Here is a 27,526-nt window from a genome sequence, read left to right on the forward strand (position 1 = left end):
GCACGAGTGCGCACGGTTAGGTACCACCACCCTGCCTATTTCTGCCATGAAGCAGTAATGCGTTTCGGTTTGAAGGGTGGAGCAGCCGTTGTAACTATACTTAGAACTCAGGTGGATGATAGCATTTACGTTGTAGATGTCTATGGGCTCCGGTAACCACTTAACACCAGGTGGGCCATGAGCTCACACACCTAAGCAATAAAAACAATAAATTCTTTTATGTGGAATAGAGGACCGATGCACAGCTTTTCTGATACTCACCCGCGCAGCTATGTAACTGCAGAACTACAATTGACAGACCCTGCTAAATTAATCTAATCTATACCTTCAAAATAAAACATTCCATTTTAAATTTAAAATAATTGACAGTTGTCCATTCAAAATATTGACAAAATAAAATTCAGTCGCAGAGATATTGGTAACCATAACAGAAAGATTCTATATTGTACTTAATATCTTATTAACGATCATCTCAGTGAGACCGCTGAAGATCAGCTGAGGCCATAAAGCTCTCGCACCAAGCACGACTCGCTCTCATTAAGCATCCTCACGACGACTGACACATCTGCATAGAGTTCGGTTCGTGATTTATGTTCTGATGGATATCGCATTTCACTATGCGAAAAAGCGCTGCAACTATGGTCGACAGCCAATGTTCTGCGAGCAAGGCCCGGTTCTGTGCGATAATATAGCGGCAAATATTGCTGAGCGTCGCCAGTACATCCTACGTAACCCTGTCCACCAGCCAACGCAACACACACCCATATGGGCTGAACACCATGTCAATACGATACGGTAACTTAAATATTTTATAAAAAAAAGTTATAACCTTTTGATGCGATTAGGGACGGTTCAACATAAACGTTAATTTATTTGCATTGTTCCGCTTTGTCTAAAACATATGTAACTATATATGTTGTGTGTATATACCACGCCAAGGCGCGCGCGCACACACACACACACACACACACACACACACACACACACGCACACACACACACACACACACACACACGCGCACGCACACACACACACACACGCGCACGCACACACACACACACACGCGCACGCACACACACACGCACACACACACGCACACACGCACGCACGCACGCAGGCACGTATTCACGCTCGATGTTTCAATGAACGATTCAAAATATTTTCATTGTAATTAATTTCTAATGAAAATTAATTTCACTTACTATAGCAGCAAGCAGGTCAACGATCGAACGGAGACGAGGCAAAGCGATTATGAGAGCCTATAGACAACACAACGAGATTGCCTCTGCTCACCCTGAGACACGAGATCTGAGTATTTTTTGTTATGAGGGCTCATAGTGCTTGCTCTTGGATATTTCTACTGGTACCCTGTCTACGCCGCAGTAGAAACCTTTTTTTGGGGTATCAAGCCTCGCTAAATTAAGACACTGAGTTTCTCATTTAGGGCAGAGTTCACTACAACAGGCGCGAACCATTCTGAAGGAGGATGGCCCAAAGATGTCAATGTGACAGACCCTGAAGCAACTCAACGTTACAAACGTAAAGTCGAGAAAGATGATAATTACGTGCACTGTGTCATGGCTTTGGCGCCGGTAATTTACAATGTGTATTTTACTGTATTAAAAACACAGATCATGTCTGTCCATGTACAATATTACGGATAAATATATAAATAAATAAGCATACAAACAACCAAACCAACAAATCGACGTTCAGCCTAAGTGATTAATGTCTCTATGTCCAACAGTTGCTTTTTGGTAAACATATTGAATACACAGACAGTAAGTCTGCGACTTTATTATATGCGACATTTGTAGTGTGCGATCTCAATATAAGGAATGTTTTTAGGGTATGGATCACTATGTACAGCAGAACAACGCCATCGACATGTACAGGACGTACTACGCTGAGATGCGTCCCATGCCGGCTTTGGAACGGAACAGCTGCCGCATAGTCAACCAGTACAGAGACGGCGGGGGTATTGGACCCAAACGCCCCATCAGCTCGATTTGCTGGCAGCCCGAGGGTGGACAAAGATTCGCCGTCACTTATTTAAACTTGGACTTGAACCGGAACCCAAAAGACCATATAAAATCTTACATTTGGGATGTTGACAATGCTAATCATCCAGAGTTGACAATTACACCTCCCTGTGCTCTGTTAGATCTGCAGTATAATCAGCGTGAGCCTCATATCATGGCCGGGGGCCTCCTCAGTGGACAAGTGGGAGTGTGGGATGCAAGAATTGCTGGGAATCCCTTACTCCTATCACCACCACACATTGCACATCGAGATTTCGTCCGAAATGTTCTCTTCATTAATGCTAAATCAGGTCAGGAGTTTTTTTCAGCCGGACCTGACGGGGCAGTCAAGTGGTGGGATATCCGTAACATGAGCGAGACCACTGATGAGATGATAATGGAAGTGGTCAAATATTCCTTCGAAACTCAGACTATGGCCAAAGCGAATGGGATAAGTGTGTTAGAATTCGAACCAACTATACCGAGTCGTTTCATGGCGGGCACTGAAAATGGCTTAGTCATAACGGGCAACAGAAAAGGCAAGACTCCGACAGAAAAACTGCCAGCATTGGTATGTGATAAATCCTTATCATTTTGCACTATCATTGCTAAGATCCATCAGAAACGGCTACCAATTACGATTACGTAATCTGTGTACCTGTTGAGTTTTATTGTATTAAAAAGTTACTACTAAAACAATAATATTTAAATATTTTTTGTACATAGAACAAAAAATTCCCCTTTACAATATTCCACAATATGCTTACTCAATTAAAGTAAAGTAGAATAAATCCTCATTACAGCCCCTTTTTTATATATCAGGAGGAAATCGCCGGAGTTCCGCCCTCCCCTGGGGATGGAGGGCGGGGCATGTCGGAGTCGAACTGATTAAAACCTCCTGTCGCTCAACAACCCACGTCCGAGCCTCGCATGAGACAGAACTCATGAAAAGGCAAAAGAGGGGAAAGTGAAGCGATTAGTGCGGAGCACATCTCTCCCATCACCCTCCCCTCATTACAGCCCTTACTAAACTAGCGTTTTTGTTGAACAGTTCTCAGCGCATTTAGGTCCAGTGTGGTCTCTAGAACGAAATCCAGGTTTCCTGAAGAACTTCTTAACTGTAGGCGATTGGACGGCCAGAGTTTGGAGTGACGATTGCCGTGAATCTTCTATAGTAATGTCTCCACCTCAACGTCACAAAATCACTGCTGCCACTTGGAGTCCCACCAGGTACTGAAACACAATAGCGCAGTTATAACATGCAGTTATATATAAGTTTAAATGATGACACTGTCACTCCAACAGGCTGTCTCTCATGCTGCTGACGCAATGGAACGGAAAACTAGCTGCGTGGGACCTGTTGCGGCGTCAACACGAACCCGTCCTCACCATGCATATCTGCAATGAGCCTCTGCTGAGAATAAAGGCTCACGAAGGAGTACTGCTTTTTGATTACACGATCTGACCTACGCTAGCAGATCAGCAAATGAATCAAACGACACTCTCGTGCTAATGGCGTGTCTATTAGCAACTTGTTACCTACCCGTGATCACTCGCAACACACACGGCGTTGCATTTATGAGTTTAAAGAAAACAAAATGAGCTACTGGTACTAGCCCAATGAGAAACCGCGAACTTTCGCGCGGAAGTCACGTACCTAGCCCGAGTGCACTGACTTATTTAAAATTTAGTGTAGCTTAAATCAGATTAATAGCTTATTGAGTACTTTCAGAAAAGTTCTCAGTCCAATAAGTTAGACGCTAAATAACTTTCACGGTGAAGAAGCACTATTTTGTGATAAAATCGGAACCCGCAGAATTCATGGACGTCTGTAGCTGGGGGTAGTTGAATAGGTTGTGGGTACGTTTCCATACCCTAATAGTCTTCGAGCGGTTACACGCATGATTGCAGTGTAGCAAGCCCGTTAATTCAATTCAATTGCTATGATTGTGGACTCAGGAGAGGCTTCAAACTAAAATACTCCTTAGACTATTGTACTAGAAAAATTGCTCTGATATTCGATGATCTGTGTGGTCTTCTGCCATCTATATTAATTTTCATAATTTACCATTTTACCACCGATACAATATGCGATAAAGACACAGATTGTAATCTTACAGGGCAGTCTAGTGGCATGCGGCAACACCAAGGGCAGTATATTTATGGTGGAGCTATCATCAGCCTTGACCCAGTCCAGTAGAAATGACAAAACACTTCTCACAGCAGTAAGTAACGCTGATCATAGCCTTACAGTATTTCTCTATGCTGTCGCCACAAAAACAATGGAAACCTAGATGAGAATCCTTTATTACGCTTAATACCTTTGAGTTGTCATGTATAATACATTGCCTTGTTTGGTTCTTCTTCAACTCGGTAGCGTCTATGGTTTCAATGCAATTCACTTATTTCGTGCAGACGTTTAAAATAGACAACTGGAGGATGAATCTAAACATAATTTGTTTTTGTACTAGATGTTCGATCGTGAAGGCAAAAGGGAACGTATATTGGAAAGTCGCATGCGTGAGATTCGCCTGAAGTTAAAACAAGGTGGGGAGAAGTCACCGCGAGGGTCTCTCCGTGACGAGGGTCCCTTTGACGTTGGTGCGGTGACAGCCACCTACAATGCCACAGTCAAGAAAGAATTGGCGGCGATGTAACTTGACTTTTCAAAGTTTTTCTCAACTAGTTTTAAACATATTCTGTAATAATATATCCTGGAATTATTAACAAAGCTAAGTTTGATTGCTGCATGTCTGGTTTTATTTGTTTGTGGCAGTTTACTAGAATATTCATAGTTTTTGTAACGAACATGAGATGGTGTTTTATCTGTTAGAGAACCTAATTTATAACTGATGCTCCTTAAATTGTCCGTCTTAACCTCTCCTTTAATATAAATTTATTTTAAAATCAAAGTGTAACAGAAGCTTTTATTGACATGTATATTGAAAGCTAGCTACTGGTTAACGATGACGGAACGCATGCAACAAGTAGATTCGTATTTGTCTTTCATGATTATCGTCGCTGGTCAATGCTCGTAGTGCATAAAGCCGAGTCGATTAGCGACACATATTTTAGTAGATTTTCACACGTTGCAAGCTGTTTCTGAAAATAATTCCATATGAAAATAATATCTATTAAAGACGAGATCAATTTCAATTATTTATTTTTAATTTTATTCGTAATTGTCAAAACAATATTTGTTTTAATTTAATTACGGAATTTCAGTGAAAAAAAGTTTATATGCAATAGGCATTGATTAAAAAAACGTTAGTTATGATTTTAACCTTTTTTTAAATATGGACCAGTATAAACTAAATATCACTTTTAATTTAAATAATCTTTAAATGTTCACTGTAGTTATTATTTCTTCATTAATTCAAAATATCATCGCTTTTTCAAGGTGTTTTTTTTATTGCTTAGATGGGTGGACAAGCTCACAGCCCACTTGGTGTTAAGTGGTTACTGGAGCCCATAGACATCTACAACGTAAATGCGCCACCCACCTGGACAACGTAAATGCGCCACCCACCTTGTGTGACGTCATCAGTAGCAAAGAAAGTGGAACCGTTGCCTCAGAATAATTTAACATCTGGTATAGTACTCCTTTCATCAATGTTACCCGTTTATTTAAATAATATTTAATTTTTTTCTGCAAACTAAATATAATATCTGTAAGAACACGTTGCAATATACTCTAAAATTAAGCGTTGAACTACATTCGACAAACAGAATGAATCGTATATTTTTAGCCGGCAACCGCGCCGCATCAGCGCCACAGCGCACCGCTCTTGTTCTTATTTCATATTGATAATTTTTGTAAATATTAACAGATACATATTGGTAGTAAAAATATAAAAAGTTTGGTGATTACTCTAATAAATTTAATCTAGCATCATTTGTGACATTTTTCTTACTCGTCAACAGTGTTTAAAAAGTTTTATTACATTAAAAATTTGGTTTCGATAATTACGTATTCTGAAAGTAGTTCAGTGAAGTGCAAATTAATTGGGCTATCCATGTGCTGCGACGAAGACACGTCAGTTTGGCAACTAGACGAAGGATGCACTGCATCGGTTCTGTACGAAATATTCTGTTGGTTGTCGGGGGAAGAGCTGGCTCGTGTCGGAGCCGTATGCAGGCTGTGGCGTCGCTCGGCTTCAGAACCGGCGCTCTGGCGTCGTCTGCTACTGCGCTGTAACTCCGCTGACACGGAAGCCACTCGAGCACTGCGTGACGTCATAATAGGTAATTTTATTTATTATCTTCCAAAAAAATTGATACTATTTTTATTGAAATAAGAATCATCCTCCAACACCAAGAGATGTTTGATACTTTAAAACACAACCATCGATATTATCAATGTTGTTAATCAGCTTGAGGGAGCTCATATAGAGTCCCTTCTTTATTTCGCCTGGTTGTGTTTTATGTAATTAACACCACATTTGGAACAATATAAATTTTATTGTTGTAGCGGCATAAAGTAATTACAATAAATTAGTTATTATCACATTATAAATTATTTTTATGTTTTTCATATTTGGCGGTAAAAAGGTATTGTGTCACAGACTATATGCTGTTTCCCACATCTCGTGCGTTCCGGCTAACGCATCATAAAAAGGTGCGTACTTAAACGCCACACCACCCCCCTACGGAGAAGGAGAATCCGCAGAAAAAGAGAAAAATGATCATAGGTCGAAAGGCTTGGAGAAGTGGACTCTGCGACCTGATCGGGTGGTATATTGAGGTGTATGTGTAGGAGTAGCAGTTAGAGGTGCCGAAGGCACGAGTGGACATGAAGGGACATTAGTAGCATCCGGTTGCGCTGGTTGAGGCACAGAAACCCGCGGTGCTGGTGCTGGAACGAGATCTACTAAAGAATGCTCGACGAAAGCTGGCTTAATTCTGTCGACACTGACCGTCACCTGTTTCCCTTTTACATCAATCGACCACGTTTTTCCGTCCTCGGCTCTAGATATAACTCTATGAGGACCAGAGTAAGGTGGTTGCATTGAACGTCTAACCGAATCCTCCCTGAGCATGACATGAGAGGCGGTGGAAAGATTTTTAAATATGAAAGGTGATGGTTTAGTGTGTGAGGAACATGGAGTGGGACGCAATTTAGACATACGCTGTCTTAACTTTACGACAAAATCCGTCGGGTCCTCGAAGCCAGAAGGACCGGGAGGTACTAACAGTTCCCCTGGAAGCGTTAATGTTTCTCCGTAAAGCAATTCCGCTACTGTTGCTTGTAGATCTTCTTTAAAAGCCGAACGCATTCCTAATAAGACTAAAGGTAATGCATTCAACCACGAATCATCATAACACATCAGAGAGGCCTTTAATTGTCTATGCATGCGCTCCACGAGCCCATTGGCACAAGGGTGGTAACTAGTAGTGCGTATACGTTTAGTACCACATAAATTAGTAAGGCGTCTGAAAAGGTCCGACTCGAACTGTCGTCCCTGGTCGGTAGTGATGACAGCAGGTACTCCGAATCGAGCAATCCAACCGGCTACAAAGGTACTCGCCACTTCTTCTGCTGTTATTCCGTGCATAGGCCAAACTTCGGGCCATCGAGTGTAGCGATCCACAGCAGTCAGGCAGTATTGGAAGTCAGAACAAGATGGAAGAGGGCCTATGATGAAAATTTGCTTCGCCAGCTATGGATGCGTCGCCTCCCACAACATCTCCAAGCAATTTTGGCCGCCCAATCAGAACTCTCGCTGGACAAAGTCGCTGAACTAGCGGACAACATTTTGGAAGTTTCGCCTGCTATGGTCGCACCTCATTCATCTGCTGTTTTCTCAGCAAGCACGTCTGCCGTCTCACCACCGTCGTTAGAAGATATCACACGGCGTCTGGATGAGGTCACGCGTCAGCTTGCTGTGCTTACTGCAGAGCGCGGTAGAAATAGAACCCGGGATTTCTCAAACCAGCGACGACGCTCACAAACGCCTGGTAAGCTTCAAATGTGCTTTTACCATAGGAAATTTAATACTAAAGCTGTTAAGTGTATTCAACCATGTACCTGGACGCCGCCGCCACCTTCGGAAAACGACAAAAGCAGTCAATGATGGCGACGTCTGACTGCTTAAAGGAGAGTCGCCGATTATTTGTCACCGAAAGTGCAACCAAGCGCCGTTTTTTAATAGACACAGGCTCTGACCTCTCCTGTTACCCATACCAGTGGTTAGCAAATAAGCCGGCACGTTCAAACTATACGTTAGCGGCTGCCAATGGTAGTGAGATACGCACTTTTGGTCACATAGAAATGGCGCTTAATTTGGGGCTACGCCGCACATTTCAATGGCGATTTATTATCGCTGACGTCAACACCGCCATCATCGGCTCCGATTTTCTGGCGCACTATCGGTTGTTGCCAGATTGTGCCAGCAAGAGACTCGTCGATAGCATTACCGGGTTGTCATGCGTTGCTGCCGTCGCTGTTTTAGACCAGACCAGCGTCAAAGTTGTCTGCGCTCCGTCATCCCAATTTAGTGCACTTCTTGCGGAATTTTCGTCCATTACGAAGCCACCAGGACTTATTCGTGAGCCGAAGCATAACACAGTTCATTATATTCTTACCACTGAGGGCGCCCCAGTCTCTTGTCGTCCTAGACGTCTGGCACCTCAAAAACTTCAAGAGGCCAAAAAGGTTTTTGATGATATGGTACAGTGCGGGACAGCCAGACCTTCGAAAAGTTCGTGGTCTTCTCCACTTCATATGGTCCCTAAGCGCGACGGCACCTGGCGACCCTGCGGCGATTATCGTGCTTTGAATTCACGTACCATACCCGACAGGTACCCAGTTCGCCATATCGGTGACGTCGGCCATAACATATCTGGGTGTAGTATATTTAGTACAATTGACCTCGTTAAGGCATATCAGCAAATTCCTGTTGCGCCTGAGGATATTTGTAAAACCGCCATCATAACACCCTTCGGACTCTATGAATTTAATTACATGACTTTTGGTCTGCGCAACGCAGGCCAAACGTTTCAAAGATTTATAGACGAAGTTGTCCAAGGTCTCGATTTTTGCTTTGCGTACGTTGACGACATATTAGTGTATTCCCGTGATGCTCTTCAACATGCTGCACACCTTCGTACTCTTTTCAAGCGATTTGAAGATTACGGAATCGTTATAAATCCAGCAAAATGCGTGTTTGGTGCTCCTGAAGTTACTTTTCTCGGAAACAGGATATCCGCCGACGGAACACAACCACCATCAGAGCGCATTCAAGCTCTAAAGGATTTTCCTCTACCACAGACTGTACAAGGACTCCGTCGTTTCATTGGGATGGTTAATTATTATCGCCGATTTCTGCGCAATGCGGCCAAGTTACAAGCACCGCTAGTCAACGCGATCGTGGCCACTGGAGGTAAAGGTTTAAAGTTATAGTATAGGCGGAGAATATAAAAAAGTATTAAGATTAAAATAAAATAAAAAATTAATCAAAACACTTCACTGAGTTTATCAGAAAACACCAAAATAAAAAAATAAAATAAGTTCCATGTTGTGGAATGCCGCACCAGGGTGTTTAACCGCTTGTACTTGATCACTCTGCTGTGCGCGGCGATGCTGCGCCAAGTGTATATGGTTTGTAGACGATCTTGCCTGAATGCAGTGCCAGGTGTATATAGTTTGTACTCGACCTTGTCTCGATGCTGCGCCAGGTGTATATGGTTTCTACTCGATCTCTATTTGTAACGATCGATCACGTCGGGGTCACCAATGAGGGAGCTCATATAGAGTCCCTTCTTTATTTCGCCTGGTTGTGTTTTATGTAATTAACACCACATTTGGAACAATATAAATTTTATTGTTGTAGCGGCATAAAGTAATTACAATAAATTAGTTATTATCACATTATAAATTATTTTTATGTTTTTCATATTTGGCGGTAAAAAGGTATTGTGTCACAGACTATATGCTGTTTCCCACATCTCGTGCGTTCCGGCTAACGCATCATAAAAAGGTGCGTACTTAAACGCCACAAGCTGAAAGCCGTAAATAAAATATACTCGTACGTATCCCCGTATACCTAAGTGAATGATGATCTATCCTCATGAGAGTATGTTTCGTACATATTATTGTGACTTTCTGATTAATATTTGTTCAAGAATAAATCCATAAGCCGCACATAACGTGCCTCGAAATCAAGGTCCGTGTCCGCCGGGACAGACTGTGACCCGTCGCAACAGCGCAAAAGCGTGAGACGGCGCGATACTTTCCAAGCATTGCGTCCTGCCATGCCCACATCGTTCATCTGATCCAATTGGCTTAATCGATCACAGGGTTGGTACCCGTGTTCTCTTGTATGAGAGAACACACGCCTTGCGCGCAATGTTCGATTGATTATGAGAGCTTCCGATCAATGTTCAAGATCCTTCGCAGTGGCGGCAAGAGTACGTGAACGCACATGCTCCGTGGGTCACAGTAGGTGGTCTGCAAGTCGGTTCCGGATATGTCCTGCAGCACGCGGCCTTGTCACCCGACGGAAGTCGGTTGGCGATCACCACTGATGATGCTACATTATTTGTAAGTATTATTAAAGCTATACTTTCATAAGTTTTTGTCATCGTAGTAACAAACTTAAAAGTTTAATTATCTTGGATGGATTCATTAGCCAATCCACCATGTGCAGGATGATGTAACACATCGAAAGACAACATCAAACACTTTGCTTCAAATTAAAATCTTCATACCTCATTTCAAATTAAATCTCGGGCTTAATTAACTAATAACCGATTAACAGATTTGGGAGCTGTTAGAAGAAGCATGGAAAGAGTCATGGCAATGTGACCTGGGTGCATTGAGAGGCTGGGCAAGCGCAGCCCGATCTGACTGGGCGGAATGCAGCAGTCGGCTTCTAGTGGCGGGGGCCTGCGCTCTAGTCGACATCGCAACCCGCTGGGAACTGCTCGTCTTTGATTTTGATGGTTTGTAATGCTCCTACATTGCCACAGCAGCCTGCACCTCCTTTGGGATAATGCTGATTCTGTCACAAACTGAAACACTCTGTTAATGAGCTGCTCGAAATAAAGAGAAACAGGGGAACTAGCCAAAACAGTGACTGGCAGGCAGAAATGACCGCAAAATAGTCTCTGTTTAGAGATCAATAGAAGAATTTCTTCCAACTGTTTTTCTGACAATGAATTGGACAGTGATACTAGTAGAAAGTGCAGTTTCAATCTTCGTTAGCATAATAATTTAGCTACATATGTTGCTGTTATATTTTACTGTAATTCTGTTCCACTAATATGCGTTCGCACGCTTATGGACAAAGAAAATTTTGGGCAACATGCTTCCTTTGAAACATTGGCATCCCGAAGGTTCAAGACACGGTATAGTTACATGATTAACACTCGCTTTTGAACCTTGAGATGCTGATTCGACTACCAGTCAATAGTACTGATATTTGTGGTCATGGTATTCTTGTTTTTTTTATTGCTTAGATGGGTGGACGAGCTCACAGCCCGGCTGGTGTTAAGTGGTTACTGGAGCCCATAGACATCTACAACGTAAATGCGCCACCCACCTTGAGATATAAGTTCTAAGGTCTCAAGTATAGTTACAACGGCTGCCCCACCTTTCAACCCGAAACGCATTACTGCTTCACGGCAGAAATAGGCAGGGTGGTGGTACCTACCAGCGCGGACTCACAAGAGGTCCTGCCACCAGTGAAAATATTCTATCATGTTCGTGTTCCTGTCTCGGAGTAAGAGGTTACTTAAGTTATTAAGCCAAAGTCGCTTGCTCTGCATCATGACATTATTATTTATCATAGTGATTCCTAAATTAACATATCATAGAGCAGTGCAAGGGGCACATGAAAAGTCGAGCTCGGTGCGGCGCTGGAGCGGCTGGGTGCTGGGCGCGGTCTGATGGCAGCTGCTTCCTCTCCTTGGAGCCTGCGCTTTTGACCCCGGGCTTATCCTACACCACTGTATGGCTTAATGCTGCCACTCAGGTAAATTTATAAAACTCAAACTTTGATGGAAAAAATATAGGTTACAAGATTCAATTTTTTTGAAGTGAAAATCTTCACTTCTGTTGCTTTATACCGTAAGTTCTTCCTCTCGCTCATTACGCCACTAGTGGCGAGACGATGGGAGCTAACACCTCCTAGGATCCATGTCATAGTCATATTAGTTTTACCTGGTTAACGTCAGATACCTGTATTGACGCAGGAAACTGATTCAGAGTACACGGGCGTGCGGACGCGACTACTGCGCATATTTAATGAAGATAACGCCCATGTTTTGTGAGTGAGTTGAATCGACTAATACAAAAACCTAATTTGCATAAATTCAATCATATCATAAATTTAATCATAAATTCATCTCAATAGATTTCCATCAAACGCACTTTTTTATTGCTTTTATAGACAGACGAGCATACGGCCCACCTGATGGTAAGTGGTCACCATCGCTCATGGATCAAATCAGCAATGTCAGGGGCAGAGTCAAGCCGCTGCGTACCCCTAGGCAATCTGCTTCATACAGAAAAAAGAATTTATGTTTATAGACTGACGTAGCTCGGTTCTTATTCACGGCCCCAGTTATTAAGTGGTTACCTATTCCAATAGACATGATGAGACTGCCGCCGCTCACCTTGAGGTCGTAGACACAATTGTCTTAGGCTACTAGCCCGCCTCTTAAACTGTAACTAACTGCTTCGCGGCTTAGGCAACAATAAAATTATATGTTAATAAGTTGGAACAAAAGCTGCGAAGATACCTAAGAAATGCTACTTATCCTGTATATCCTACCTATTATAAATACCCTCAGAGAAACACTCTATTCAAAGAAATATCGACAAAAATTATTTTGAGTATTTTTCAGACAAACACTAGTGATGGACGATTCTTCGGATGATATGGTGCCATCTACAAGCAGAGCAGCTACTTACGTGCACGCCACACGCTGGTACTCTGGACATTTTGTATCTGTAAGTAATTCTGAAATGAAAACTAAGTCATTAGGTCCCAAAGGGACTATCATTCTTACTGTTTTTGTGGCAGTTACAACCTCCGGCTCAGGTATCACATTTAAAGTTGTATACCCCTGCCAAGCAAACAATGCGTTCAACTTTCGAATGTTTTGATATAATGGGTGTCTTACTTTTCCCAACTTCGAAGATGAATTGTCTACCACTATAGCTATAAAATCCTTTAGGAACAGTCTGTTCAGCGTTTGCTTTTGGCCTCGTGGGGCAACAAGAACCGTGGAGGACTGAGTGCTTGGAGCATACCGACATCATTGAAACGAGTAGAGGCGCGCAGCGGAGGTGAACTTGCGGACCGGTTTGCGGCCCGGAGAGAGCAGCTTCGCGACCCGCCCCCCGACCCGCCTCCGCCCACCGAAGAAGAGCTCAGGGCACTTTGTGACCCCCCAAAGGCCACTTGTGATCTATATTCGAGACCTCTCGGCATCGTTGAGCATCCAGGGTGAGTGCCCAATTACATTTACAATTTACTTTGTGATTAAAGTTTCGCCATTCACTTCACGGCTCAAGTTCATGATAGGTGTTGTTACCGTTTTCGGTCTTTAGAATAGTTAGATTGCGGTATACCTTATATTTCAAATACAAATTAATTTCACATTCTAATAATTCCTTGGCTATAAGTATTTATTTATCTCGAATTTCCGGAGTTTAAGAAAAAAATACCTATGGCCACATTACACTAAAGTTTCAACGAACTTAATATGACAGACCCGTGAACAAACATCGCACTTTAAAAGCTTGTTAAAAAATTGTTCGAGATGATACCGGCATCTCGTTTTTACCATCGCACCGCCCGCCACCGGAGTAGAGTTCATCCATAATACCTGGAGCCACTGCGGTCATCCGCAGTGCGTTTCCAGAGATCTTTTTTGCCACGTACCATCCGGCTATGGAATGAGCTCCCCTCCACGGTGTTTCCCGAGCGCTATGACATGTCCTTCTTCAAACGAGGCTTGTGGAGAGTATTAAGCGGTAGGCAGCGGCTTGGCTCTGCCTCTGGCATTGCTGAAGTCCATGGGCGATGGTAACCACTCACCCTCAGGTGGGCCGTATGCTCGTCTGCCTACAAGGGCAATAAAAAACATCTCTAATGAATTAAATAGTTACAGAATTTATTGCTGCACTCCTATTTTTTTTATTGCTTAGATGGGTGGACGAGTTCACAGCCCACCTGGTGCTAAGTGATTACTGGAGCCCCTAGACCTCTACCACGTAAATGCGCCACCCACCTGGAGATTTAAGTTCTAAGGTCTCAAGTATAGATACAACGGCTGCCCCACCCTTCAAACTGAAACGCATTACTGCTTCACGACAAAAATAGGCAGGGGTGGTGGTACCTACCCGTGCGGACTCACATGAGGTCCTACCACCAGTAAGTTTAATACAAAGACTTTTTCATTTCCAGGAGGAAATGCGTATGGGTAACCACCAGTAGCGGAGCTGTGTATTGCGTACATATACCGACATTGGAACCACTGCAGGTCCTGATACCCGCGCAACTAACGCTTCATACTGATTCATTCTCCCACTACGTCCAACCAGCTGCCTCAACACACTATGTTGCCACGTAACTAACTTTATTATTTTATTCGAATAACAAATTCATGCAACTTGAAAAGATTGAAATTGTAAGATAACTTTGACGTTGTTGTCTCCGAGGGTTCTGGTATCTGCCTTCTAGCGAATGCAGTACTTGCGAAATAGCGGTATCAAGAAAAGCGCGGCAAACATATTTTACCTTAACATGTCCATATTAGATAGCTTTTTAAGTGTATCTAAAAATTACTAAATTCTCCGGTAATAGTAGCGAGTGTCCCTTGTTCAATTCGCACATGTTTGTAGATCTATTTAGCAAAAGCAATATTATTAATCAGCTATTGCATTTCTTCTCAAATAAAAAATAAATGTACTTATAGAAAAATATGGAATCAAAATAATGTTTATGCATAGAGATTAGCCCCTGGGGATATACCTTTTCTGCAATAAAGCGGAAAATCGAAAAACGTCGACTGCAAGTGCAAATTATTCGGGCAACATGGTGGGCTGTGACGAGCAAAGCGAGTCCTCCGCCCGTGCGGCCGTAATTCAATTCCTCATTTCCTCAATTTAGCATTTTCGTGAATTATGCTTCTACCGCAAAACAATCGTGTGTTCATACGACAGTTATTGACCTAGTGAATTGATTTAATTATTTTAAGAGGGAAATAGGAAAGCCCATTGTTCTACTGATGACTACCATCTGCAGCCCAGCGGGGTCGCTGTCAGGCGCCGTGCACGTCTGGTCCACGACGTGTCGCTCGCACGCGCAGCCGCCGCTCCGCGCGCCCGCCCCCGCCGTCGCCGCGCTCCTCCCCGCGCGCCCCGCGCCCGCACTCCTCGTCGTGGCCGGAGACACCGTACATGTATGTGGATATGTGATAACTTAATGCTACTCGTTAGTACCGACTGTTACATTAGTACTAAACAGGACGAGTTAGGTTATTTGAGTTTTGTTTCACTGGAACTAATAGACATTATTTAGTAAAATTATTTATAAACATGATTTCCTTATTGTTCCGGTACATTTTTGTTTACAAAGTTTTCCAAAAATAAACTAATCGAGTATCGTAAATATTAGAAGTCAATCGGTAGGCTGCGGCTTGACTCTGCCCCTAGCAGTGCTGACGTCCATGAACGACGGTAATCACTTACTATCAAGTGGCCCTTATGCTCGTCTGCCTACAAGTGCAATAAAAAACTAGGTAATTTATTTAATCAAATACGTACAGACGTACATAAGTAGCACTAGAGGCATGTGCCGGCTTAAATAAATAAATAAATATTATTTAATCCCGCGTTTGTTATTTACATTTTATATTTACTGAAATAAACCCCATGTCCGTGTCAGTAGCTATACCTGATTTCTTTGGTCTCCTACAACCTCATATTCTAACCTGGTAATAACGACCTGATTGAATTGTGCACAGATGTGGCGGAATCGAGCAACAATACAGAGCGCACCAGATACATACTGATCTTTCGAAATACTTATGTGATGATCATTGAACATTAAATTGGACTGTTGACTTGAAAAAATATGATCCATAATGTGATATTTATCATTAAATTCGTTTCATTTCCTAATTATTATTTTGTTGTTATTCATAACTTTGTTTTAATACCCGAGGTCGGTACATAACGGGAAGCTCATTGACAAGTAGCGCACTACAGCAAGTGTAAGGTACACTGTCTATGACATAGGTACTTCTCCTTGCGTCGTATTTCTCACTGCTGAAGGTCGTAACCACCCTTCTGTATCAAACTTGTTTCTGGCGGTGTGGTGGGTGTTGTGAAGTATGGAATCAAGAGCGGTGCGGATCTGGTCTGACCAAGGACCGGACTGCGCCCCTGAAGACTTTTCCCATCCACTTTACCGGTCGCGATGAGCCTCTCGAGGTTATTACCATTCTTCCTTGCAATGTGACCGAAGTATTCAAGGACTCTGCGAAGACACTCTGATGACAGCCGCGAGGAGATTTTGAATTCTCGCTAAATTGACACGTTAGTCTGAAATGCTGCCCACGGAATACGGAGCATCATTCTCCAGCACCACATCTCACACAAGTACAATGACAGGCAAATGAGCTCATGGTCCATCTGCTGTTAATCGGCTACCAGAGCTATAGACACTACAACTTTCCTGGTAGCAGGACGTATTGTGATATCGTAGAGGTAGCTACCGCGCCTTGACTATTTCGGCGGCATATTAGTCGCGCATGGCAACTTGAGGCCGTCCGTCGAGTGTTACTCGTACTATGAAACACGTTACAATTGAATGTTTCGCCTGATCAATGTGAGTGTCAAACATGATATTATATTATAAACTTAATATTTCGACTACTGAAACTATAGAAACTATAGAAAGACTATAGAAACGTAAGTACCGTAATATCGTAAAGACAAATGCTCGCCTAACACAACACATTTAAATTTAGGTCATAGAGTAGTTTTTTCCAAAATAATTATCACTGTGGCCTCACAACGCGGCCTACGACCAATAAATAGATCATACAGTGCAAATTTGATGAATCGATTCCATGGCCAACTCTATTATTAACATACCAAACCTTCTAGATTACATGACCAACCAGAGTCAATTAACTGCTTTAGAGCAACAGCGACTTGCACGCAGCATCATGATACCAGCCACCACATTCCGTAGAACCATCAGACTGGGAAAGGTAATATTTGAATAGTAATCGAGGTAGATTTTTACCATACAAATTTGTATATTGTCATTATGTATATAATTATGTGTCTGTCACTAGACTAACACATGCCTACAACGAGGGCAGGGATACCCCGGGATCCATGCCCATATATCAAACACTTTACTAGAAAATTTGCTAAAGGATAGTCAACTAATGTTAGTTAAAAAAATTAAAAATACGCCTTGATAGCAAACCGAACTTGAAAATGGAATTTAATATATTTTTTATTTCGGTGTCCCAGTCAAGATGTTAATGACAGTGCCATCAGTTCTTGATTAGGGAAGATTTTGTAAATAAACAGATAATTTGAAGTCAGTGAAAATTACTTTGAAGGTTCCGTTACTTAGATATATAAATAGACAGTAATGAAGCTAATAAAAGGGTTTTAAGTTATTGTATTGACATTTTTGTGATCAAAAATATCAATAATCATTGAGGCCGCTAAATTATGCGAGACTTTCTGCCCTACCAGGAGACGTCTGCGCCGCTTGATTTATTTATTTATGATTGAGGAACAGGCAGGATACTTCTGGATTCCAAGCTCCTATATAAATATATTTATCCGCTACAGTATCTGCCATCGTATATGGTCCGATATGACTCCAACACATGCTCTGGCAAACAACTACCACCGCCGTGTCCAGAATGCAAGCCACCACCACACCCGAAGTGCCGTGGTCGGGACCCAGTGGCCCAAGAAGGACTCAAGGTAGTATGTTGTCCACCACCGACCGGCTCACGACCACCATGTCCAGAACCACCGTCAGCAACTATACGATCCTGCAATAATGCTGCACAAGTAAGATAAGCACTTAGATAGCTAAATTTATCTAGATCGATTTTAAGCTGGTCAGTACCATTTTTACCTTCAACTCTAAACTTTTTACAAACGGATCAGTGGTTACATCACCTTATAGGCATTCAGCTGATGGAATGAAGCCTTCCGTTTTTCTAAATCTTCCACCCATTTCCTCTGACCTCCAGCTGTTAAACGGCTATTAGTTTGAAGCCTCCGTTTATACCATCGAACTACTTGAGCTTACAGCTTCCCTGGCTTATGTAACCTTCGGACTTGCTCCGAAATAGTTTCTTTGAGGCTCGCAAATCGTTTATCCGTAGTACAATGCACATCTGTTGCAAACGGCTAATTTATAAACTTTAATAATGTAGGCTCTTTGTACAAATTGAATAGTTAATGGTGACAATGTATGTATTCGCCATTCTTCTGTACTTCACCAAAAAACTTAATTAATTATTGATTTTTAGTTTGCGAAAAAAAACACGCAGTCTACAACGTCGAAAATTCCATCTAGTAGTATGCTTAAAATGTGTGATACACATAAGGGCTGTGACACAACCAACGCTGGATGCGGACAGAGTCGCGACCACGTGGGGCGTCGCTTAGCTGAAGCAGAGGAGATACGACGCCGTGATTATGAACAAGAGGCCTCACAGAAACAAAGTCAGAATAAATCTTTAACAGAAAAAAGCGGGTACCGCCTCACTGGAGAGAGAGAATGCGCACGTGCTACTGACGGTCGTGATTATGCCATTCGATGTCCCAAAGAACAAACAGCTTATTGTGGCCCAAACCGTCAGCCCCCACCGCCCCGATGCGTTGAACTCGTGCCGGACGACGCCTGCAGGATCCGAAATTCTGACCATTTGAACCCTTGCGCACACCGACGGCCCACACTAGTAGAAATCGACCGCAGTCACCAATCTGCTTCTGAGGAAAAACCAAGAAAGCATCCATCTCCGGTTCGAGAATTCACAGCACGAATATTAAAAAGTTTGAACCGCGACAAAGATGCGCGGCGAGATGACAACACAAAAAAGACTGATTTAAATTCTTGTAAGCCCCAAAAGAAAGATCGATGTGCAATTGCTACGTCACGAGCCCCCCTGGCCCCGCGCTGCCGCAAACCAAATATAATGGACAAAATAAAAGAAAAATCCCCCAGAGACTGTACAGACACCGATCCAAAAAAAACGTCATTTCCATACATCATCATTGCTTTCCTTAATGAAGAATGAATCAAACAATGGTAAATTTCCCGACAAGTCACAGTTAAATGAAGCAGGGCTAGGTCGGATTGTATCGCGAATGGATCAGAAGAGAAACGCACTCTCTACTCACAGTGCCGGCAGCATAGAGTTGCATGTCCCACCTGGAGCAGAAAGAGTCCGCGTCGACGTAACTATTACTTCTTCCTCCAATGACATCACACTCCTCCCACCATTAGACTCCTCCGACCAACCCTCTCGACGAACTAATGAAAAGCACGTTAAGAAAGCTCCAAGCACGCGTCTAGAAAGGAGAGCACCGTTCCAGCAGCGCGATCATCCGCGGCCTCCGTCGCGCCGTCCAAAACACCTACTCGTAGGTCACCTGCGCCCGCCTCCTCGTCCTCCGACTCTGACTCGGAGATGGAGGTCGACCTCGCTCCCGCCTCATCGACGGATGGATTCACCCTGGTGCAAAAGGGTAAGAAGCGTGCCGCGGAGTCTCGAGCTCCCGCGGCCGCTAAAATTAGCAAAGCCGCGAACGCGTCGCGCCCCCGCCCTCAGACTCCCGTTGCGCCTCCAGCCCGTGCCACTCCGTCGCCGCGTCCGGTGGCACAAAATAAAGCCCAGACCCCTCCCCCGGTAATCCTTCAAGAGAAGGCAGCTTGGGAACGAGTTTCCCTGGCCCTTAAGGCCAAAAATATCAATTTTACGAATGCCCGTAACCTCGCGAACGGCATTCAAATTAAGGTTCGAACATCTGACGACCATAGGGCCCTCTCTTCTTACCTCCGTAAGGAGCGTATAAGTTTCCACACATATACGCTCCAGGAGGAGCGCGAACTCCGTGCCGTTATACGTGGCATCCCTAAAGAGTTGGATGCCGAGCTCGTCAAGGCCGACCTTCTCGAACAAGGCCTACCGGTTAACTCCGTACACCGCATGCACACAGGCCGCGGAAGGGAGCCATATAATATGGTTCTCGTCGCCCTCCAGCCTACCCCCGAGGGTAAGCAAATATTCAACATCCGAACGGTCTGTAGCCTTTCCGGAATCGCAGTCGAAACCCCACACAAGAAAGGCACACCTAGCCAGTGCCATAACTGCCAATTATACGGGCATTCTTCCCGTAACTGTCACGCGCGCCCCCGATGCGTCAAGTGCTTAGGCGATCACGCCACGGCCCTATGCACTCGCGATCAAAAAACCGCGACAGAACCGCCTAGCTGCGTCCTGTGTCGAACACAGGGTCACCCCGCAAATTACCGCGGATGCCCCCGAGCCCCGAAAATAAATCGCCGCGTCGCCCGCCAAAACCGCCTCCGAGCTTCCGGCCCAGACATCAAAGCCTCGGCACCCTCTGTGTCGCAGGCTAAGCCAGCGTTCGTTCCGGCGCCGGTGCCCAGTGTCTCGGCCTGGGCGAAACCGCTGCCGTACATGAACACGGCTACAACTCCCTCCGCCGCGATTCGTCCCGCCCCCGCGACTCGTCCCTCTCCCGCGACTTGCCCTCCGACCGCGTCCGACAATCTCGCTTTAGCGATCGACTTCTTTCAGTCGATCAACTTTGAGCGCGTTAACGCTTTGGGCGACGCCATTCGCTCTGCCTCCACTGCACAACACTTTATCGCCGTTGTGCAAGAATACGCCGACGTATACGCGTCATTAAATACGTACGTCCTCCCCTCACTCCGCCGGTAATCAATGGCGTATATAAGTAGAATAAAGCCCCTATCCGTAACGATAGGATTTTTTAACGCTTACGGTCTCGCAAATCAGCGTGATCAGGTTTCTGACTTTTTGCGTGACCATCAAATTGATATCTTTTTAGTGCAGGAGACCCTACTTAAGCCCGCGCGCCGTGACCCTAAAATCGCGAACTATAACATGGTCAGGAACGACAGGCTCTCTGCTCGTGGTGGTGGTACCGTCATTTACTATAGAAGAGCCCTGCATTGCGTCCCACTCGATCCTCCCGCGCTCGCTAATATCGAAGCATCAGTGTGCCGAATCTCACTGACGGGACACGCGCCGATCGTTATCGCGTCCGTTTATCTTCCACCGGATAAGATCGTTCTAAGCAGTGATATCGAGGCGCTGCTCGGCATGGGGAGCTCTGTCATTCTGGCGGGCGACCTAAATTGTAAACACATTAGGTGGAACTCACACACCACAACCCCGAATGGCAGGCGGCTTGACGCGTTAGTCGATAATCTCGCCTTCGATATCGTCGCTCCGCTAATCCCGACTCACTACCCGCTAAATATCGCGCATCGCCCGGATATACTCGACATAGCGTTATTAAAAAACGTAACTCTGCGCTTACACTCGATCGAAGTAGTTTCAGAGTTAGATTCAGACCACCGTCCCGTCGTTATGAAGCTCGGTCGCGCTCCCGATTCCGTTCCCGTCACGAGGACTGTGGTGGATTGGCACACGCTGGGCATCAGCCTGGCTGAATCTGATCCACCATCGCTACCGTTTAGCCCGGACTCTACCCCGTCTCCTCAGGATACCGCTGAAGCCATAGACATCTTAACGTCACACATCACCTCGACATTAGATAGGTCATCGAAACAAGTTGTAGCGGAGGACTTCCTCCACCGCTTCAAATTGTCCGACGATATTAGGGAACTCCTTAGAGCTAAGAACGCCTCGATACGCGCCTACGACAGGTATCCTACCGCGGAAAATCGTATTCGAATGCGTGCCCTACAACGCGACGTAAAGTCTCGCATCGCCGAAGTCCGAGATGCCAGATGGTCTGATTTCTTAGAAGGACTCGCGCCCTCCCAAAGGTCTTACTACCGCTTAGCTCGTACTCTCAAATCGGATACGGTAGTAACTATGCCGCCCCTCGTAGGCCCCTCAGGCCGACTCACGGCGTTCGATGATGACGAAAAAGCAGAGCTGCTGGCCGATACATTGCAAACCCAGTGCACGCCCAGCACTCAATCCGTGGACCCTGTGCATGTAGAATTAGTAGACAGTGAGGTAGAACGCAGAGCCTCCTTGCCACCCTCTGATGTGTTACCACCCGTCACCCCGATGGAAGTTAAAGACTTGATCAAAGACCTACGTCCTCGCAAGGCTCCCGGTTCCGATGGTATATCCAACCGCGTTATTAAACTTCTACCCGTCCAACTCATCGTGATGTTGGCATCTATTTTCAATGCCGCTATGGCGAACTCTATCTTTCCCGCGGCGTGGAAAGAAGCGGACGTTATCGGCATACATAAACCCGGTAAACCAAAAAATCATCCGACGAGCTACCGCCCGATTAGCCTCCTCATGTCTCTAGGCAAACTGTATGAGCGTCTGCTCTACAAACGCCTCAGAGACTTCGTCTCATCCAAGGGCATTCTCATCGATGAACAATTCGGATTCCGTACAAATCACTCATGCGTTCAACAGGTGCACCGCCTCACGGAGCACATTCTTGTGGGGCTTAATCGACCAAAACCGTTATACACCGGAGCTCTCTTCTTCGACGTCGCAAAAGCGTTCGACAAAGTCTGGCACAACGGTTTGATTTTCAAACTATTCAACATGGGTGTGCCGGATAGTCTCGTGCTCATCATACGGGACTTCTTGTCGAACCGCTCTTTTCGATATCGAGTCGAGGGAACCCGCTCCTCCCCACGACCTCTCACAGCTGGAGTCCCGCAAGGCTCTGTCCTCTCACCCCTCCTATTTAGCTTATTCGTTAACGATATTCCCCGGTCGCCGCCGACCCATTTAGCTTTATTCGCCGACGACACGACTGTTTACTATTCCAGTAGAAACAAGTCCCTAATCGCGAAGAAGCTTCAGAGCGCAGCCCTAGCCCTAGGACAGTGGTTCCGAAAATGGCGCATAGACATCAACCCAGCGAAAAGTACTGCGGTGCTCTTTCAGAGGGGAAGCTCCACACGGATTTCCTCCCGGTTTAGGAGGAGGAATCTCACACCCCCGATTACTCTCTTTAGTCAATCCATACCCTGGGCCAGGAAGGTCAAGTACCTGGGCGTTACCCTGGATGCATCGATGACATTCCGCCCGCATATAAAATCAGTCCGTGACCGTGCCGCGTTTATTCTCGGTAGACTCTACCCCATGATTTGTAAGCGGAGTAAAATGTCCCTTCGGAACAAGGTGACACTTTACAAAACTTGCATAAGGCCCGTCATGACTTACGCGAGTGTGGTGTTCGCTCACGCGGCCCGCACGCACATAGACACCCTTCAATCTCTACAATCCCGCTTTTGCAGGTTAGCCGTCGGAGCTCCGTGGTTCGTGAGGAACGTTGACCTACACGACGACCTGGGCCTCGAATCTATACAGAAATACATGAAGTCAGCGTCGGAACGGTACTTCGATAAGGCTATGCGTCATGATAATCGCCTTATCGTAGCCGCCGCTGACTACTCCCCGAATCCTGATCATGCAGGAGCCAGTCACCGTCGACGCCCTAGACACGTCCTTACGGATCCATCAGATCCAATAACCTTCGCACTAGACGCCTTCAGCTGTAGGAGCAGGCTTAGGGACCTCGGTAACCGTACTCGTCGAACTCGACAAAGAGTTCGCCGTGCAACCTAACCCATGAATCAGCTCGCTGAGTTTCTCGCCGGATCTTCTCAGCGGGTCGCGATTCCGATCCGGTAGTAGATTCATTCGCGAAGCAGCTGCTCTTGAGCTGTTAGGTCTCCTTCGGAGGCGCTCGGGTAGCTGTTAGCAAATCCCACCCCTCCTGGCTGAGCCTTTGCTCGCCCACCTGTCCTGGTGAAACTGGAAAGGCCTCCGGGCCACCAGTAATCCTTCAATCATAAAAAAAAAAAAAAAAAAAAAAAAAGAAAGGAGAGATTCTTGGCTCTCCATTAAACGCTTTCAAAAAACATTAAACAGCCATAATGAATCTTCAAAGTCTACCAAAGAAACTAAACCGGCTCCTCCCAAGATAACGCCATCGCCCTGTTCATCTATGCAGACTCTACAGAAAGCTAATTCTTGCACTTCGTGTAATGAGACTCCAACAACCAAAGGCCCACCAAGTAAGCGCCCCTTCAGTACATTCACCGTAACCTCACTCCCAGTGCCCTGATCATAATATTGTAATAAAATATTCGCTGCGTGTAATCACTATTGCTCTTAAGTTGTTATGTGAAAATAAAATGGAAATATTGAAACAATCAATTGGTTTTAATACATGCTCTTATTCATAGTTTACAGCAAAATTTACGAGATTTATTTCTGTTAGTTATAATCTGATCAAAATATATATTTTTTATAGAATGAAACATATTAGCTATTGTTTGGCGAAAAACAAAAGTAAATTTATTTTTCATTAGAATTTATTATAAAATTGTTTATTTCGTATCAGGTTTGTAAACTTTTGGTTTTTAAAGACACAAGATAGAATACTTCTTATCTTGATTGCTTGCAAGACTGAATAGATAGTTGTAGGTAACTCCGACCCTCAAGGGTAATTGTGTTATTCGTAGGATCTAAGCTAACCAAACGCGCAAGTGTAGCAAGACTTTTGTGGCATATTGTTATGAGACTACAAACGTTTTCGTTCGGGAAGTGAACGCCTGAAATCTCCAATCTTATCTTCGTTATGTTATTACAGTCACAAAGCATTTAATGCACAGTTAGTGAGACCCTCAATCTCATAACATAAAACAAAAATGACTAGGCAAACAACTGCACACGAAAATTGGAATTTTCCTTTCGTGAAACCGTCCGCGCAACACCTCGTTAGAAAGGAAACAGAAACAAACGCAGCGCGACGGACAAAGCGCGGAGATTAAGCTCCATTCAATTTTCCAAACTGGAAACCGGAAAGTGCAATATGGTGGTCCCGTGCGGACCTTCACTATGAATCTATGGATTTAACACATGTGTAATGAAACGTTATAGAGTTCAATTTATCACTGGAAATAGACAAGAGTATTGTGAATCTCACGGACCTATGATCTGATCTATTTCTGACACGAAACAACCAACTGGGATCGGGAACTGGGATTATGTTGTTATTCTCAAAGTAATTATTATAATGACTTAGATCTTGTGAGTCACATTGAGTGACGACTTACCATTTACCTCCAGGCGAGCCTTAACCCGCTTGCCTGTTTGTAATCTAAGGGTTGTTTATTTTATAAAACCGTAGATATGCTTAAAACTAATTTTACAGTTAACCCTCGCGTTAAATTAAAAGATATTTTACTTATTTTTGTATTTATTATTTTTATTTAACCTGTTTTCATTTTAAATATAAACATAGTATAGAACTATGTATAGTTTTTGTATAGCTATTTTTGATAAAACCAGCGATAGTCAGAGCGGAGCGTGCAATGTGCGTAAACAGCCGCTGTCTTCACGCTAATCATCATCCAAATCATTCGATTATAGTTTGCAGAATATGTTTTTATTGATTTCATATCGCTTATGAAATAGACACGAACATATAACACTATGCGGGATCGGTAATAAATAAAATGTCCATCAACATGTGAAATAAACACAACATTAAAAGCTGGTCGAATTAAATATAAAAATAGGGTTTTTTTTTTTTTGCAATTGAACATAAAAATATCTGTTTTCCTTTTATTTCGTTTGAAACACATAAAATACGTTCAGTCGGTTTGGCTTCGCGGTATTCGGCTAGGAAAACTCGAATGAATAAAAAGGCAGCCAGGTGTACTAATTATACTTAGGCTCGATACAAACTTGCGATTTGACCACTGAGTATAATTTATCTAACTACTCTCTCGCCGTTGCTCATGTAGCTTCGCTTTTGACATTAAAATTTTCTGATGACTTAGATGAACTTGCGGCCCACCTGAACTTATTTATTTATTTATTGCGTAGATGGTCGAACGAGTTCGCGATTCATCTGGTATTAAGTCGTTACCGGAGCTCATAGATATTACGACGAGAACGCCGCCATATACCTTGAGACGTCAGATGTACTATCTAAGTTGATAATTAGACAAAATTAATTTTGCGGATTCTATTTTTGGAGTTTACTCCTTTAGAATCGATTTACATATATAGGCCCGGGGTATGAAAATTATGGGGACCAAAATCGTACTAGCATGTCACACGAAATGCGTTATGCGCCTGATTGCGCATGTCACACGAAATGCGTTATCGCAGGTGACGCCGGGCTGCTGCGCCGGCAGTCCGCCACAAAGCCTCGTACTGATCGCGCGTTTCTCTCATTATTGTATTTTCATATATTTGTTAGTCGTTTGTTTTGTGTCTCGTTAATTTGTTAATAATCTGTAGTGTATCGTGTTGTCGTAATATAGAACTATTTCTCGTATTGTTTCGTTTAATTTTTTATATCCAGTAAACTCCAGTCGTGCGTCGGAGCGGACACACACACTTTTTTTTTTTAATTATTACATCATGTTACTCCTTCCTCATTGAGATCATTCGTCAACATAAAATATGTCATGTACGTATTTCATTAAAAATATTGGTACCTGCTTGCAAGACCATCTGGAAGTATTTACCCTTTAAGCCACAAAAACCGCATTGAAGTAGCTTAATTCATATATTGCAATAGAATATATTGGATGAACCACTGCTACCACTGGCGGATATTTATTGCATAAACAATAAGTTCCGTCGAAAGTAAGCAACCAGCCTTATCCCGGGTATCAACCATTCATTAACTTTTCTGCTTAATTGGCGTAGGCTTCGTCTCGTTACAGCTATTTATTCAATTTGTGACACACCCTCCCCTCCCTCCTCCGACCGTAACCTTTTCCGGTATCACTGACGACCAAACGAATCCTACTCAATTCTATTACTTGGTGTGTGAAAAAGCAAGTAGGTATACAACGATTCAGCTGTGCCCTGGCATTGGTGGTTGTCGTAAACATGGGTTAGGCTCTGGTGGACCACCTTGAGTTAAACTATTAACGGAACCCATGCATACTCTGTCGTGAATACCGCCGCCCGTCTTCAGCAAAATCAAAGCACCAAAGGCATGTCAGAACTGCTACCTCTTCCTTTCAAACTGAAACCCCAGAATTTGCTGTTTATTCACATTATGGTAGAATACTTACCAGGGGAGCTCGAGGACTTTACGATAGCTTATATAAACACATTCGTAGGTATTCTTTTCTACAAGCGCTACGGCTGGCTTGTCTAGCAAAAGAACGGCTAGCTTTGTCCCAATAAAATTGTTCATGAAACACTTTATAATATTATATTCTCACTCATTTGCGTTAATAACAGTAACG

General features: G+C 43.9%; 3 protein-coding genes and 1 long non-coding RNA gene across 5 annotated transcripts; 3 read left to right on the plus strand and 1 right to left on the minus strand.

Moving 5' to 3' along the window:
* The first annotated feature begins 368 nt into the window (after positions 1–368).
* On the plus strand, positions 369–4,771 carry LOC101744620 (dynein axonemal intermediate chain 2). Its single transcript, XM_021350029.3, has 7 exons — positions 369–795; positions 1,445–1,592; positions 1,849–2,592; positions 3,073–3,251; positions 3,327–3,459; positions 4,142–4,246; positions 4,493–4,771. Exons 1-7 carry the CDS (start codon positions 599–601, stop codon positions 4,676–4,678), a joined length of 1,692 nt encoding a protein of 563 aa, XP_021205704.1. The 5' UTR covers positions 369–598; the 3' UTR covers positions 4,679–4,771.
* Positions 4,529–27,526, minus strand: LOC134201864 (uncharacterized). Its single transcript, XR_009977118.1, has 3 exons — positions 27,350–27,526; positions 5,551–6,247; positions 4,529–5,123 (listed from the first exon to the last, which is right to left on the minus strand). It is a non-coding gene; the product is annotated as an uncharacterized LOC134201864 (long non-coding RNA).
* LOC105842097 (uncharacterized) lies at positions 4,902–16,155 on the plus strand. Of its 2 annotated transcripts, XM_062677126.1 has the most exons (11): positions 4,902–5,613; positions 6,132–6,266; positions 10,409–10,563; positions 10,781–10,964; positions 11,838–11,995; positions 12,216–12,289; positions 12,870–12,975; positions 13,203–13,474; positions 14,438–14,599; positions 15,278–15,434; positions 15,999–16,155. In XM_062677126.1, the coding sequence occupies exons 1-11, from the start codon at positions 5,538–5,540 to the stop codon at positions 16,044–16,046; spliced, it is 1,527 nt and encodes a 508-aa protein (XP_062533110.1). In that variant the 5' UTR covers positions 4,902–5,537; the 3' UTR covers positions 16,047–16,155. The 2 variants fall into 2 exon arrangements, with proteins under 2 accessions (XP_062533110.1, XP_012548509.1); XM_012693055.4 differs by lacking the exon at positions 4,902–5,613 and having other exon boundaries at positions 6,038–6,266.
* LOC101744760 (probable RNA-directed DNA polymerase from transposon X-element) lies at positions 17,161–24,460 on the plus strand. Its single transcript, XM_062677125.1, has 3 exons — positions 17,161–17,252; positions 17,854–18,081; positions 18,549–24,460. Exon 3 carries the CDS (start codon positions 20,994–20,996, stop codon positions 23,868–23,870), a length of 2,877 nt encoding a protein of 958 aa, XP_062533109.1. The 5' UTR covers positions 17,161–17,252; positions 17,854–18,081; positions 18,549–20,993; the 3' UTR covers positions 23,871–24,460.

Source organism: Bombyx mori, chromosome 4 (genome assembly GCF_030269925.1).
Source record: "Bombyx mori chromosome 4, ASM3026992v2".
Classification (NCBI taxonomy): domain Eukaryota; kingdom Metazoa; phylum Arthropoda; class Insecta; order Lepidoptera; family Bombycidae; genus Bombyx; species Bombyx mori.

Excerpts from the sequence above, each read along its gene's own strand:
- LOC101744620 (XM_021350029.3), top strand. The coding sequence starts at position 599 with ATGGATATCGCATTTCACTATGCGAAAAAGCGCTGCAACTATGGTCGA. Across the intron at positions 796-1,444 it reads CACCATGTCAATACGATACG|GGCAGAGTTCACTACAACAG; the intron begins GTAACTTAAATA and ends TTTCTCATTTAG. Across the intron at positions 3,460-4,141 it reads GAATAAAGGCTCACGAAGGA|GGCAGTCTAGTGGCATGCGG; the intron begins GTACTGCTTTTT and ends GTAATCTTACAG.
- LOC105842097 (XM_012693055.4), top strand. The coding sequence starts at position 6,038 with ATGTGCTGCGACGAAGACACGTCAGTTTGGCAACTAGACGAAGGATGC. Across the intron at positions 12,976-13,202 it reads ACTCTGGACATTTTGTATCT|GAACAGTCTGTTCAGCGTTT; the intron begins GTAAGTAATTCT and ends AAAATCCTTTAG. Across the intron at positions 13,475-14,437 it reads GGCATCGTTGAGCATCCAGG|GAGGAAATGCGTATGGGTAA; the intron begins GTGAGTGCCCAA and ends TTTCATTTCCAG.
- LOC101744760 (XM_062677125.1), top strand. The coding sequence starts at position 20,994 with ATGGCGTATATAAGTAGAATAAAGCCCCTATCCGTAACGATAGGATTT.